The sequence below is a fragment of the Schistocerca cancellata genome, chromosome 1 (assembly GCF_023864275.1).
Source record: "Schistocerca cancellata isolate TAMUIC-IGC-003103 chromosome 1, iqSchCanc2.1, whole genome shotgun sequence".
In the NCBI taxonomy this organism is placed as follows: domain Eukaryota; kingdom Metazoa; phylum Arthropoda; class Insecta; order Orthoptera; family Acrididae; genus Schistocerca; species Schistocerca cancellata.
Window position 1 is genome coordinate 751,384,174 of NC_064626.1, and position 16,837 is coordinate 751,401,010.

General features: G+C 42.5%; 1 protein-coding gene and 1 non-coding gene across 2 annotated transcripts in view; both read left to right on the forward strand.

Moving 5' to 3' along the window:
* Nucleotides 1-4,267: 4,267 nt before the first annotated feature.
* LOC126100560 (uncharacterized) overlaps nucleotides 4,268-16,837 on the forward strand; it is a 167,739-nt gene continuing 155,169 nt past the window's right edge. The window contains exon 1 of the mRNA XM_049911216.1: nucleotides 4,268-4,524. Coding sequence (XP_049767173.1) covers nucleotides 4,369-4,524 — 156 coding nt within the window. The 5' untranslated portion in view covers nucleotides 4,268-4,368. The remainder of the gene's footprint in view (nucleotides 4,525-16,837) is intronic.
* Trnas-cga (transfer RNA serine (anticodon CGA)) lies at nucleotides 8,935-9,008 on the forward strand. Its single transcript has one exon. It is a non-coding gene; the product is annotated as a tRNA-Ser (tRNA).

Consider the following 16,837-nt stretch of genomic DNA (forward strand, 5'->3'; position numbering starts at 1 on the left):
AAAAACATAACAAAATAATTTTTTTTACATGTGAAATTTCATCATTTTTTCACTTACTATTGGCTGCATTTGTTGCTATAGGTACACTTTTCTTCACAAGTAAGAGAGACTGTTCGATGAATTTTGCACAGCATACAAACCATACTTACAGGTGTCTGAAACTCTAGAATCTATTTAATTTATGAAAAAATGAATGTGCTGTTACATTTTAAACTTTATGTTTAGAAAAAAATCAAATTTTGTAGTTAGTTATCTCAATTTTTACCACAGTTTTTAATAGAGTTGGAAAATTCTAGAGTTTCATACACCTGTAAGTATGGTTTGTATGCTGTGCAAAATTCATCAAACAATCTCTCTTACTTGTGAAGAAAAATGTACCTATACCAACAAATGCAGCCAACAGTAAGTGAAAAAATGATGAAATTTCATATTAAAAAAAATTATTTTGTTATGTTCTTGCACTTCCACTGCTATGAGTGTAAATTCTGAATCCTTCCTGGTCATGCTGACAAAGTTTTATGAATTTATTTGTAAAATTGTGGACAGTAGAAAATAACATGTCCTGTGGTGCCTCTCCTGCTCCAAGTCGACCCGTTTGACGTCCTACCTCCCTTAAATGACTCTGCAAGACTGGCATTCATGATTCATGTGCGAAGGCTTGTGCATTATTCATTGCGGTATTTATTTCCAGTCCAGAGGTGACCAGGCACAGAACTGACTAGTTTAAGTCCACGACCAGCTTCTTCCAACCCGCCTTGGTGTCAACAGTATTAAGAAAACTATTCATTCACGGCATCATCAGCTCAATAAAATTTGTGTTGATGAGGTACCTACTGTGATTTTCGGTTGCCCAGTCTGATGTGGAAACACTGTCTGATGTGGAAAGATTATCTGTGCGGACTACGCATGTATGAGATGCCGCGTAGTTCTGCTCAGACCTCTAGTCTGTGACAGAATTCATCCCACTGTTCTTGATCTGCGTATGTCCGGTAGATCACACTCGTGCCTAAGTGATTAGCATCACTCACTACTGATCCCCAGGTAAAATGATCGAGTTGCAAGTCTTCTCCGATGACACCACAGTGGGCGACGTGTGTGTCGATGATGTTGGCAACGCGTCACCGAGATCCCACGCGGAGAAAATCCTCGACCCGGTCGAGAACCGAACCCCAGCTCGGTGCACGGTAGTCAGACGCGCTGATATCTCAGCTAAGGAGGCGGTCTCCTTGTTCAACTGTTTTCGATGTGCTGCTGAAAAGTACTTATGTTTTTAAAACTTCGTATCGCAGTCTCCACTTGAGCTATGTAGCTAAAGCGTATTTTGCGATACTAGCTACGATTCACTAACGATAGATAATTTTCTAGTTCTTACTGTGTGTCTCGATGTCCATTACATTGTAGATTATGTTTTTTACAAACCTCACATTGTTTTATTTTTAAGTAATGTTTATTTAATTTTTATGTGATTGATCATAAGAGTTGTAATTCGAACTATTTTGTCCCTCTGTAACAAAATTCCATAACCAATACTACCTATACTTTTTAGCTTCCAACATAATGGCCAATCATACGGCGTTGTATTCGTCATGTTGTTTAAGACGTTTCCTCTTTATTCGATATTTTTTGAGTCATCAGTCTTCTGACTCGTTTGGTGCGGCCTCCACGAATTCCACTCTTGAGCCAACACTTTCATCTCAGAATAGCAACTGCGGCCTACGCCATCAATTATTTACTGAATGTATTCGAGTCTCTTCCTCCCCCTACAGTTTTTTCCATCTACAGGCCTCCCTAGTACCATGGGAGTTACAACCTGATGTCTTAACGGATGTCCTGTCACGCTGTCCCTTCTTCTTGACAGTGTTTTCCACATATTCCTTTTCTCACCGATACTACGGAGACCCTCCTCATTTCTTACTTAAATTTCAACATTTTTCTGTAGCACCACATCTCAAATTCGTCGATTCTGTTGCGTTCTGGTTTCCCCACAGTCCATGTCCCACTGCCATACAACCGTATATTCTCAGAAATTTCTTTCTCAAATTAAGACCTATGTTTGATACCTGCAGACTTCTCTTGACCAAAAATGCCTTTTTTGCCAGCGCTAGTCTGCTTTCTATGTCTTGCTCGCTCCGTCCGTCATGGGCTATTTTGCTGCTTAGCTATCAGAATTCCCTAATTTCACCTACTTTGTGATCACCAATACTGATGTTAAGTTTATCGCTGTTGTCATTTCTGCTGCTTTGCATTACTTTCGTCTTTCTTGTATTTACTCTCAATCTGTTTTTTTTTTTTACTCATTAGAATGTTCATTCCATTCTACAGATCCTGCAATTCTTATCACTTTCACTGAGGATAACAATATCATCAGTGAATGTTATGATTGATATCCTTTCACACTGAATTTTAATCCCACTCTTGAATCTTCCTTTTATTGCCTTCATTGCTTCTTCACTGTAGAGACTGAACAGTAGGGACGAACGTTCACACCTCTGTTTTACACCCTTGTTAATGCGAGCACATCGATCTTAGTTTTTCAGCCTTATTGTTCCTTCTCATGTCTTATACATACAGGGTGTTTGAAAAAGAACTCCCTAGTTTTAAGTATAAATTTAATGGGGAAATTAATGAAAAATTACATCAATGAGCACATACCATGAAAGAAGATTCCTTCAAGTTTTGTTTAATGTTAGTAGACGTCAACGTGGGATCCATCTGTTGCCCTGTACACGTCGAGTCGGTATTTTAGTTCTCGCCACGTATTCATCAATATGTAACTGTCCCAACCGCGGCGATGATTCTTTCCCGTAAAAGATTCATATCTCTGATCTTTTCACTGAACGCAACATTTTGTATGTGGCCCCAAAAGGAAAAGTCCGGTGGGTTTATGTCTGGGTTTCGCGGTGGCCGAGGTACTGGGCCAGCCCTGCCTATCCACCTTCCTGAAAAACGAGTGCCAAGAGCCGCAAGCACATGATTACTGTAATGAGATGGGGCACCATCTTGTTGGAAGAACACAATCCCTTTTTACGCTTCAAAGACGTACTCTGTCAACATGTCACCCCGTTTGTTGGTTTTTCTACAAAGATGAAAGGACCACTCACAGGATCCTCCATCAAACCACTCCTGAAGTAACTTTGGGAGAGTCACGTTGATGCTGAACAACTTCATGTGGATGCTCTGCCCCCCATCCCCCCCCCCCCCTCCAAATTCTGCAGTTATAACGATTAACTGTTCCACTGGCGTGAAATGTAGCATCACCAGAGAAGAGAATCTTTTTTTTTAAAAATGACATCAATTCTGTGTAGAAAGTCAACAGCAAACTCGTACCTTTCGATTTTATCTGTAGGTTAGCAGACCTGCCAACTACAGGGGAGACTAGCTTGGAGAGTTGATGAATCTAACACCACAAACTAGAACAGTGTATGTCACTTTGTACAGATTCTAGGACACATTCAAATCAAGGAGTTGTTTTTCTAACAAGCTGTATAATATATTACCCATAACTCCCTCTAGCTTACCCCTTGAATATCTTGCACAATTTGAGATTGTTGAACGGTTTGTCCAGGTCGACAGATCCGATGAACGTGTCTTGGATTTTCTTTAGTCGTGGTTCTATTATCAACTGCAACATCAGAACTGCCTCTCTGCTCCCCTTACCTTTCCTAAAGCCAAACTGTTTGACATTTAACAACTCCTCAATTTTCTTTTTCATTCTTCTGTGTATTATTCTTATCAGCAACTTGGATGCACCAGTTGTTAAGCTGATTGCGCGATAATTCTCGCTCTTGTCGGCTCTTGCTGTTTTCGAAACTGTGTGAATAGTCGTTTTGTTGCCACTTCTGCCAGTGATTTTAGAAACTCCGGAGGAGTGTTATCTATCCGTGTAGCGAGTGCAGTCATGATGGCGATGTGAGAAGAAAGCAGATACACGGTTTTGACACATAGCCTACTCCACTGGAATAACGCTGTCAATCCCTAACCAATGGAAGGGTTCACATCGACAGTATCGTACGCCCTCGCTACAAAGGGCACCGTGGACAAGTTTGCGATTGTAGCCAGTGGATTGGTCCGCCGTTTCATGATCAGGAACTGCAACCTACCACTTCTCCAAGCAGCAGCGTGAAGAGACGAGCACGGAAGTCACCGTCTACGGCCGCGTAACGCCGCGTCAGGTGTTGCACGGCTTGCGTCAGCGGCCGTGTGAGCGGAAGCGCACTCCTCAGCTTTCCGTCTCTCCGGCCGGCCATCAGTCGGCCGCAGCCGAAGCGTGGCGCCCGCATCGCCGCCGCTGCGCGCTCGTCACGTAGCGTCAGTGCCGCCCTGTGCTGACGGTGCGCGCCTAGCAGAGCACTGAGCAGTGCGAGCACGATGGTGGCCGCCAGCAAGCCGGTGCTGGAGCTGCTGGCCGGCCGCGACTGCCGCCACATCGTCCACCCCTGGACGCCCAGCTGCTGGAGGGCCTCGCTGCGCGTCTTCGCCATCTTCCTGTTCGGCTCATCGCGCCTCATGCTGCCCGCCTATGCCGTGAGTATTGAACATACCGATACCACCATCTGCGGCGAGCCCTAAGTTCTCAAAACGGCAGTCGTAAGCCACCCATAGAAATCAATTATGCCCTGGCGAATTATGGTGGGAATATTGAACCTACCAATGCTACCCCTCTGCTTTGATCCATGACGTCCTGAAAACAGCAGGTGGAAACCACTCATTTAAATCAAATACGCGTCGAATACCCGCTATAATTAGAATTACAGTTATGCTCATGACGTCACATTTGTTGGTGATTTCAGATCACCACCAAGCTGTCACATTCCAACCTAATCTACATTGGAAATACTGAATCTACCGATGCCCCCATTCTGCATTCAGCTATGACGTCCTTAAAATGATGGACATACGCCACCCACTCTGTTGTACGGCTCGTATACTACAACCCTTTTCTGGTAGAAATTTAAAGGAAAAAAAAAAAGATTTTCCTCTCTGTTTTCACACCAAGCCGATGTGCAATGGCCTGTACAAGCTTTCAATTATTTTAATAAAGACTTTATTTACTTGAAATTTTTCAGTGAATATTCATATGTTTGGTATCGATTCGTTCTGAAATTGTGTACACACGCGATTACAAAATGAATGTAAACTGAAAGGTAGTCGGAATTCTTTCACAAAATATGGCAGGATCTATTTCGTACGTACTAATAACGCGAAATTGGAGCAAAATGGTGCTGAACAATGACTTATTATGAATTATGAATCTATGCCGTTTATGAAAGACGGTGACATTTACATTTATTCAGAAAATCATTGTACTGACGGGAAGGGTGACTTTAGATCAGTAACACGACACATATTTAAAACAAATACTATTTCAACAATATTAATCACTTACTCAAAGGATGACTCCCAAGACAATACAAGAGTCTAATCAAATTTACAGTCAGAGTCAGAGAGAGGTCAACGTTGATAATGTTATCGGTTTTATAGACCAAAATCAAAAATCATTTGTCATGGTTTAGATACATGTATATGATTGTCTGTTATCGCTTTGGGTTTATTACATTGATTACAAAATATAAATGTTAATTCGAAAAAAGGGACGCTAGACCACCGAAATCCAATACGTGTAAATTACGCACCGTAACCAGAATTTCAGATATTCTCATGACACTAGGTTGGTTAGTTTAGCCGTTCACCAAGTCAGCTGTCAACTTAAACTTGAGCGAAAGTATTGAACCTACGGATACAATACACTAAACCACGACCAGTATAAACAACTTATCGATATTGAGTATGCATAAAATTCGTGCCATAATAAGGATTACTGTTTTTAAAACTTTCCATCGTGATGAAAGTCGGGACGCAGTTGTGTGCTGAGTAGAAACCTCTATATACATACCTATTGAAACCTTCCCGTCTCCTCTATATCTCTTTTGTTAATGATAACCTTCCGTTTTACAATAACCTATGTAACCTTCCCTTAGGATTTCTATCTCTTGCTTAATAATAACAAATGAAATCTTCCCTTTGAAATGTATTCTCTTTCTCAATCTTCGCATACAAATTTAATTGCTGCTTATTAAAAGTGATTTTCTGATTATTCCGACGAAACATAGAATGTGTCGTCGTCGTGGCCCTCAGTCGTTATCTACAATAACCCAAACTGTTCCTTACCTTTTTTTACTGTTACTGGATCGCCATCTGACTGCTACATCAAAGTGCGACATGAATATACTTACTCTGGTTTACTATACTCTATTAACTGCTTGTGGGCTGTCATAATAAGTGGCTGTATTTATTACCAAAGCTGACGTTATTCTTTATTAGCAAAGCTAACGTTATTCTTTAATTAATTTGACTGAAGTTACGTAATTCATAGTTACACTTTTTATTGACAACAATAAAATTTTTGCAAAGTTTCATGTTGATGGTTTTTGGGATGGATTATAATCAGTAATGTAACATTGCTGGCAAAAATTAATTATATTCTGAAAACGCTCCAAATATTTACTGTTGGTAATGAAATGATTTTACAAACATTCAAATGGGACTTACTTTTTACAATAATCTTACAACTAGCATTGCACAAATATACCTTCAGCAGTCTTGAGTTTCGCAAAGAAAATAATTCAATATTATTAGTTCCTCTTATGATAATAGTTAGTTGATGTCTCTGTACATCCGTTTATAATCTCTTGTAAATCATAGCTGGTGGCTGGCAGGCATACTACTCCTCTCAACCTCTCGCTTCAGACCTGCTACCAACTCGCTTCACATCTCGCTTACTACTGACTTCCTACGAACGCTAAAGTACGCTCTCTCCTCCCAACAATGCTTTCTGGTGCAGACAATCCCTGCTACCTTCAATTTGCGGTCTCTCTTGTCAACAATACTTTGGTGCAGACATTCCCTGCGACCACAATTATTTCCAACATGACAAATATTAATTATTCCTACTTAATCCTATTAATAAAATATAAACATATTTCATAAATTGTGATTTGACAATAGACAATAGAAATATACACGTCTTAGATAACCCTCCACTGGGTTTCCTTAAAATTTTCCTACGTCGTTAAGTTATTTGGACTTGACGCAAGGAGAAAATTTGATCATAGAAATACACTCCTGGAAATTGAAATAAGAACACCGTGAATTCATTGTCCCAGGAAGGGGAAACTTTATTGACACATTCCTGGGGTCAGATACATCACATGATCACACTGACAGAACCACAGGCACATAGACACAGGCAACAGAGCATGCACAATGTCGGCACTAGTACAGTGTATATCCATCTTTCGCAGCAATGCAGGCTGCTATTCTCCCATGGAGACGATCGTAGAGATGCTGGATGTAGTCCAGTGGAACAGCTTGCCATGCCATTTCCACCTGGCGCCTCAGTTGGACCAGCGTTCGTGCTGGACGTGCAGACCGCGTGAGACGACGCTTCATCCAGTCCCAAACATGCTCAATGGGGGACAGATCCGGAGATCTTGCTGGCCAGGGTAGTTGACTTACACCTTCTAGAGCACGTTGTGTGGCACGGGATACATGCGGACGTGCATTGTCCTGTTGGAACAGCAAGTTCCCTTGCCGGTCTAGGAATGGTAGAACGATGGGTTCGATGACGGTTTGGATGTACTGTGCACTATTCAGTGCCCCTCGACGATCACCAGTGGTGTACGGCCAGTGTAGGAGATCGCTCCCCACACCATGATGCCGGGTGTTGGCCCTGTGTGCCTCGGTCGTATGCAGTCCTGATTGTGGCGCTCACCTGCACGGCGCCAAACACGCATACGACCATCATTGGCACCAAGGCAGAAGCGACTCTCATCGCTGAAGACGACACGTCTCCATTCGTCCCTCCATTCACGCCTGTCGCGACACCACTGGAGGCGGGCTGCACGATGTTGGGGCGTGAGCGGAAGACGGCCTAACGGTGTGCGGGACCGTAGCCCAGCTTCATGGAGTCGGTTGCGAATTGTCCTCGCCGATACCCCAGGAGCAACAGTGTCCCTAAATTGCTGGGAAGTGGCGGTGCGGTCCCCTACGGCACTGCGTAGGATCTTACGGTCTTGGCGTGCATCCGTGCGTCGCTGCGGTCCGGTCCCAGGTCGACGGGCACGTGCGCCTTCCGCCGACCACTGGCGACAACATCGATGTACTGTGGAGACCTCACGCCCCACGTGTTGAGCAATTCGGCGGTACGTCCACCCGGCCTCCCGCATGCCCACTATACGCCCTCGCTCAAAGTCCGTCAACTGCACATACGGTTCACGTCCACGCTGTCGCGGCATGCTACCAGTGTTAAAGACTGCGATGGAGCTCCGTATGCCACGGCAAACTGGCTGACACTGACGGCGGCGGTGCACAAATACTGCGCAGCTAGCGCCATTCGACGGCCAACACCGCGGTTCCTGGTGTGTCCGCTGTGCCGTGCGTGTGATCATTGCTTGTACAGCCCTCTCGCAGTGTCCGGAGCAAGTATGGTGGGTCTGACACACCGGTGTCAATGTGTTCTTTTTTCCATTTCCAGGAGTGTATGTGTAGTAATAAGTAAGTTCCAGGATGAGATTTTCACTCTGCAGCGGAGTGTGCGCTGATATGAAACTTCCTGGCAGATTAAAACTGTGTGCACCGACCGAGACTCGAACTTGGGACCTTTGCCTTTCGCGGGCAAGTGCTCTACCATCTTTTTTTTTTCATTTTGTTCGTTATTGATCGTTGTGTTTGGTCGTTGCGGACGTCGCAATACATCCTGTTCAAGTTCAGTGGTTGATCCTTCCACTCAGTTTTTTATTACAGAGGCCAACCGGCTCTCTGACCGAACACGCTGAGCTACCGTGCCGGCATCATCTGAGCTACCGAAGCACGACTCACGCCCGGTCCTCACAGGTACTGGCAGAAGTAAAGCTGTGAGGACCGGGCGTGAGTCGTGCATCGGTAGCTCAGATGGTAGAGCACTTGCCCGCGAAAGGCAAAGGTCCCGAGTTCGAGTCTCGGTCGGTGCACATAGTTTTAATCTGCCAGGAAGTTTCAATAAGTAAGTTAATGATAGAATATTTCTTTCGACAAAGCACATACATGTACTGTCATAAGAATTTGTTTTCCTAAGTCTAACAAAGAGAATATTCAAAAGAGTATACATCAAAATATACAAATAATATGTCAGTAAGTTGGAAGTGTATATCAGATAGTAAAAGGTATTTATATTTCTAATAGTAATGGATGGCAAAATTTAGAACATAGTTTATGTTTCATTATAAATTGGCATCTTTAGTACCATATTCAAGGAAGGAAAAAAAGGAATTGGATAGCATGGTCAAAGCACTAGCAACTGTCTGTGAATGCACTCAGAAGTCCGTTTCTTTCCCTCACATAGCACAACACTAGTTTCGCCATGTGATTCCGTCGCCTCTTTGATCCATAGTTTTAGTGTAACCAAACACTAAGTTAACCATCGAATTGCCTGAGTCGCCGCAGCTACATCAGGTACAAGTTCCAACTCCAATTGTCCATTAGTAGTAATGGTGTGCATCTTGGTATGCAAGCACCTATTGACGTACATCATGACTGTGGTGTGCATCTTGGTATGCCGACACCACATAGAAAACATTGTAGATTGAAGTAACGTGGGTCACTATTCACTTTGTTTGTGCTCCGTAACCGTGGGGATGCACAGGAATTAAGGTACAGGTATAATCATTTTGTCAAAAGGTTCACGGATATGGTTGATACCGTTATTACCAAATTTTACATCATTTCTTTCCTCTGTGCTCATAAAATTATTTATTTTACATTTAAAAGGACAAAATATGTCACCTTGTGTGACTGTAGAAAACGTTTATAGTTTTAAACAATTACATAAAAAACACATTTTCCATCTGTAGCGAATTCAGCCTACAATACATGTTACATTACGTGACAGACAATAACATAAACAAATATTTCTGTAAGTGGAATTTAGTAGTACATTTATGCATCAACTTTTTAAATAAAATAGACAAGTACCTTTATACGAACTATGTCACTTTCTGTGACTCTAAATAAATCATAATCTGGTGCTCATATAAATAATTACATAAAGACACTGTTATATTACTTCACAGGTTGTGAATTCACAGTTTTTGAAATATGAAAGTACATTTTGACAAAATATGTCACTTTCTGTGACTTCAGTATGTTTGGTAATGTGTTCGTCAATTACGAGTCATATTCTCAGTCGACTATATATTATGTCTGAGTTGTGTAGCACATATCGTCATTGTTATTTAAGAGAAAACATTTGTATTTTACGTAGAGTGCGAATCGGTATGCTGACATTTGGTGTTATCTGTTTTTCCTATGTATGTATCTGATGTAAAAGATATCATGTACAATGCAGAAAAAATTTTTCGAATAGCAATGTACATATAGTAAGCAATTTAATGTGGTTTCTCCATCCGTAGTGCTGCGCTGCGCTGTGTCACCTGTTATCAAAATAAACTATAACTAAATTATATTCCTTACATACTAACATCTTCAGTCTCCTCTCTCCTTTGTACCTCGTGTCATGTCTCTGCATAGCCTATAGCAAAATGTTCATTGTTAATAATCATCAGCGCACGGCATGACTCCAATATCTCTCTGTATTACCTATAACAAAATATTCATGGTTAATAATCGTCAGCGCACGGCATGACTTCATCATCTCTCTGCATCTGGAAAATCGCGCAAGCTCTCGGCCTGACCTGTAAAGCATTTATCCACATTTCTCCATATTCAATACTTATATTATAATTAAAACTACGTTCATTTTGGTGAACTATGACAACAATGCTGCATGCACGGATTAAAGAATACATCTAATTGCTACTACTGTATGAAAATCATTTGTACGTTTTATACATTTACATTTAAAGTAGTCCTGTTAATTGCTTCACTTACCTTACATAATGTGAAATAAATGTCCTGCGAGAACGCTTCTAAGACTGCTATTAATGCTCAATGTATTTATCTGCGATCGAATCGAGGTGACCTGTTGTGCACGTAAATAACCCATTAATAGCTCATTGTGTTCGGGCTTGCTGGAATGTGTCAAAAAGCTCATTGTTATACTCTGTCTATATGTATCCCTGTAAGAAGGTTTTTCTATTTTAAGAATTTCTTTGTTTGACATATGACGGTTTCCTCTCGATTTTTTTGTTCTGAGTGTCTCAATGTGTACTACATTAGCGTGCGGAATACTTCGAATTTTGTACGGTCCTGCGTATAGAAGTTCAAATTTTTTGCATCGGTTCTTCCCTTTATGTGACAGATAATGGGTACGGACTAGCACCTTATCGCCAATCTCGTACTTGCGTAATCTACTTAGCTGCTTCTGCTGTCTCTTCCGACGATCTGCAGCTCGTTTAATGTTCGCTAGTGCCATGGCTATTATCTCACAATGACGAAGTCTGCGCTTCTTTGGAAAAGTAATCATTTCAGTAAGTTTATTCGGTGGCTCTTTATTCGTCAGTATTACAGTTGGTGAGAGCGTCGTTAACTCATGAGGTATTGCATTTATTACTTCCTGAAACTGTGAAATGTATTCGTCCCATGTTGTATGCTTTCTGTGGCAATAAATTCTACAAAGTTTCCCGATCTCTTTCATTATTCTTTCTGACGGGTTAGAAGATCTGTGATATCTTGATATGTAAATTGGTGTTATGTTCTTACTCTCTAACATTTGTTTCCATATGTCTGACCTAAACTGCGGTCCGTTATCTGAAATAGCCTTCTGTACATGTCCTACTATTGATAGAAAATCTCTTACAACTGCTCTTGATACTGATCTACCTGTTGCTTTCCTTAGTGGAGAAAATGTTACAAATTTGGATGTCAGTTCTACGGCTACTAGAATATAACTATAACCTTTACTTGTTCTGGGGATTTGACCGAAAAGATCTACTGCTGCCATGTGTCTTAACTTAACCGGCATGATGGGATACAGTGATGGAATATGTGATACTGTAGATGATTTAGCTTTCTGACATAACTTCCAGGATGCTATAACTTTGCGAATGTGTTTTTCCATATTGTTGAAGTGACAATTTTGTCGAAGAATTAGAAAGCATTTCCTAGCTCCGTAATGTGCATAGCTTAGGTGCGTATACCATATCAATTTGTTTCTGATCCCTTCTGGAATGCATAAAAGCCAATTGTTGCCGTCTAGGTACGAGCGAATAAACAGAATATTTTGATGTATTGTGTAATTATGTCTGATTTTTGCGTTGCTCTTGTCTCGCCAAAGCGTTACAATCTCTTTTAGTGTTTCATCTTTCTGTAGTTCTCTCTCTATGTCCTGTAATGCTTATGAAATAAAATTTTCGAAAGCTACTTGTTTGATATACATAATACTATGGTTGTTGTGGCAGAAGGTATTTTCTTTCTCTAGTCGTTTATGCTGAATACATCTCGATAGTGCGTCGGCAACAATACTCTGCATGCCTGGAATGTGTACAATAGTAAAGTCGAACTCTTGTAGATATAATTTCCAACTGCTTACTCTATCATGCGTAAGTTTTGCTGATAATAAAAACTGGATTGCTCGGTGATCGGTATATAATGTGGTGTGTCTTCCATATACACTCCTGGAAATTGAAATAAGAACACCGTGAATTCATTGTCCCAGGAAGGGGAAACTTTATTGACACATTCCTGGGGTCAGATACATCACATGATCACACTGACAGAACCACAGGCACATAGACACAGGTAACAGAGCATGCACAATGTCGGCACTAGTACAGTGTATATCCACCTTTCGCAGCAATGCAGGCTGCTATTCTCCCATGGAGACGATCGTAGAGATGCTGAATGTAGTCCTGTGGAACGGCTTGCCATGCCATTTCCACCTGGCGCCTCAGTTGGACCAGCGTTCGTGCTGGACGTGCAGACCGCGTGAGACGACGCTTCATCCAGTCCCAAACATGCTCAATGGGGGACAGATCCGGAGATCTTGCTGGCCAGTGTAGTTGACTTACACCTTCTAGAGTACGTTGGGTGGCACGGGATACATGCGGACGTGCATTGTCCTGTTGGAACAGCAAGTTCCCTTGCCGGTCTAGGAATGGTAGAACGATGGGTTCGATGACGGTTTGGATGTACCGTGCACTATTCAGTGTCCCCTCGACGATCACCAGTGGTGTACGGCCAGTGTAGGAGATCGCTCCCCACACCATGATGCCGGGTGTTGGCCCTGTGTGCCTCGGTCGTATGCAGTCCTGATTGTGGCGCTCACCTGCACGGCGCCAAACACGCATACGACCATCATTGGCACCAAGGCAGAAGCGACTCTCATCGCTGAAGACGACACGTCTCCATTCGTCCCTCCATTCACGCCTGTCGCGACACCACTGGAGGCGGGCTGCACGATGTTGGGGCGTGAGCGGAAGACGGCCTAACGGTGTGCGGGACCGTAGCCCAGCTTCATGGAGACGGTTGCGAATGGTCCTCGCCGATACCCCAGGAGCAACAGTGTCCCTAATTTGCTGGGAAGTGGCGGTGCGGTCCCCTACGGCACTGCGTAGGATCCTACGGTCTTGGCGTGCATCCGTGCGTCGCTGCGGTCGGGTCCCAGGTCGACGGGCACGTGCACCTTCCGCCGACCACTGGCGACAACATCGATGTACTGTGGAGACCTCACGCCCCACGTGTTGAGCAATTCGGCGGTACGTCCACCCAGCCTCCCGCATGCCCACTATACGCCCTCGCTCAAAGTCCGTCAACTGCACATACGGTTCACGTCCCACGCTGTCGCGGCATGCTACCAGTGTTAAAGACTGCGATGGAGCTCCGTATGCCACGGCAAACTGGCTGACACTGACGGCGGCGGTGCACAAATGCTGCGCAGCTAGCACCATTCGAGGGCCAACACCGCGGTTCCTGGTGTGTCCGCTGTGCCGTGCGTGTGATCATTGCTTGTACAGCCCTCTCGCAGTGTCCGGAGCAAGTATGGTGGGTCTGACACACCGGTGTCAATGTGTTCTTTTTTCCATTTCCAGGAGTGTAGATAGTGACGGAATTTCTTAAATGCCCATACTACGCATAGCGTCTCTAATTCTGTTACAGAGTAATTGCGCTCTGCTGGAGAAAGTATCCTGCTTGCAAACGCAATATGTTTAACGATTGTCTTACCGTCCTCCTCTACTTCCTGGAAAATATCTACTCCTAGTGCTGTAGTTGAACTATCTGTTGCAATGGAAAAATTTTGTGCTCGGTCAGGATGCGATAACAAAGGTGCCCTTAGTAACGCTTCTTTCAAATTCTCGAATTCAGCTTCAGCGTCATCATTCCATGACCAAATTGTGTTTTTACTTGAGAGCTGGCATAGCAAGGGTGTGTCTAATGCTTTATAATGAATGAATTTTCTAAAATAATTAATAAGGCCTAAAAAGCTCCGAAGTTCCTTCTTATTTGTTGGCACGTTGATATCTTTCAATGCTTGCAATTTGTCGGAGTCTGGTGCAATACCTGTTTGTGAAATGATATGATCTAGAAATTTTATTGAGGCTTTTCCAAATTCAGATTTACGGAGGTTTATAGTTACACCGTTCTGCTCGAATGTAGTCAGTAATCGTTGAAGGGTGTGGTTGTGCTGTTCCCAGTTTTCTGCTGCGATTAGAACGTCATCTACATATGAAGTAATTTTGTTTTTAAGATCCTGTGGGAGAATTGTTTTCAGGCCTCGTATAAAGACTGCAGACGAAATCGTTAGTCCAAACGGAAGTTTACAAAATTGGTAACATTCACCAAAGCAAAGGAATGCCGTATACTTTCGACAATTTGAATGCAATTGGATTTGCCAAAACCCTGATTTGAGATCGAGGGTGGTATATATAGAGGTACCATGAAACGTTTGCAGTAACTCTTCTAACGTCTGTGGTCGGTCATTGTCTGTAACGATTATTTTATTAACCTCACGTGAATCTAAAACTAAATGGAGTGATCCATCCTTCTTTTCAACTATGTGTAATGGATTTATATATTGGCTTGCTGCTGGTTCAATTATACCCTGATCAGTCATTGCTCGTAATTCTTTCTTAACTGCTTCTGTGTATATATGCGGGATTGGATAGTGTTTTGCTTTGAAAGTCTCGTGTGGTTTCATCTGAAATTCGTACATAAATCCTGTCATCGTTCCTGGAACATTGTTAAAAAATGTTTTATGTTGCACAAGAATAACTTCTAATTCTGTGCGTTCTGTGTCAACTTCTGCTATACTGTCTCCAGCCTTGCGTGTAATTGTCTCTAATACATTATACTCCTGTACCTCTGTCATGTCGTTATTATGTGTATTCGTGTATAGTGTGATATAACAATCGTTATCTTTAGAATCTGCAATAATCTCGATCCTGTGCATGTTTTGTTCTTCTGAGGATACTGTGTTTTGAGATCTCACTACCACTTCACTGTCTTCCTTCTGTAATGTTAGGTATGACGATTTAAAGTCAATCTTTGCGTCGTACTATACGAGAAAATTCATTCCTAGTATTATATCAGTTGTTAAATGTGGAACTATCCAACAATTGCTGTGGAAAGTTTGCCCTGCAAATACAAACGTTAATTGTGTCTGTCTAGAATAAATTTCAAAGGGAAGATTTCATTTGTTATTATTAAGCAAGAGATATAAATCCTAAGGAAAGGTTCCATAGTTTATTGTAAAAGGGAAGGGTGCGTAACAAAAGAGATATAGAGGAGACGGTTATTGCGTAATAACAAAAGAGGTATAGAGGAGAAGGGAAGGTTACATAGGTTATTGTAAAAGGGAAGGTTATCATTAACAAAAGAGGTATAGAGGAGACGGGAAGGGAATCATTGATACGTCTAGATACGACTCTTGCAGGTGACAAGTACGTAAGCATCCTGTCTGATCACTTGCATCCATTCATGTCCATTGTGCCTTCTGACGGACTTGGACAATTCCAGCAGGACAATGTGACACCCCACACTCCCAGAATTGCTACAGAGTGGCTCCAGGAACACTTTTCTGAGTTTAAACACTTCCACTGGCCATCAAACTCCATTACTGAATATATCTGGGATGCCATGCAATGTGCTTTTCAGAAGAGATCTCCAGCCCCTCATACTCTTACGGATTTATGGACAGCCCTGCAGGATTCACTGTATCATTTCCCTCCACCACTACTTCAGACATTAGTCGAGTCCATGACATGTCATACTGCGGCACTTCTGTGTGCTCGTGGGGGCCCTACATGATATTAGGCTGGTGTATATTTGTGTAGGTACATTCAGCTGAATATGTGGAGACTGTCTGCGAAATATGTTGCGAATAGAGGTAGTAACAAAACGGTAATTTTAAAGTTATGCATGATTGGGCAGTTTTTCACGAATCTCAGCGTTTATGACGTCATGTTTCCTTATTTACCTGTCATACAATGTTGTAATTTAGTAGGTGCATTCCCCCGCGCGGAGTGGCCGCGCAGTTTAAGGCGCCATGTCACGAATTGCACGGCCCCTCCCGCCGGCGGTTCGAGTCCTCCCTCGGGCATGGGTGTGTGTGTTGTTCTTACCATACGTTAGCTTAAGTTAGTTTAAGTAGTGTGTAAGTCTAGGAACCGATGACCTCAGCAGTTTGGTCCCTTAGGAATTCACACAGTTTTGAACATTTTTTTTTTGAGTATGTACATGCAGCGACTACTTTCTGCAAAGTGTGTTGCGAATGGAGTTAGTAGCAAAGAAGTAATAAATATTAACGCCATACACAATGTGGCAGTTTTCCACGCATCTCATTGTTCGTGACGTCATATCTTCTGCACTATATCAGATTATTAATATAGCCCCACATCGATTGTTGGCT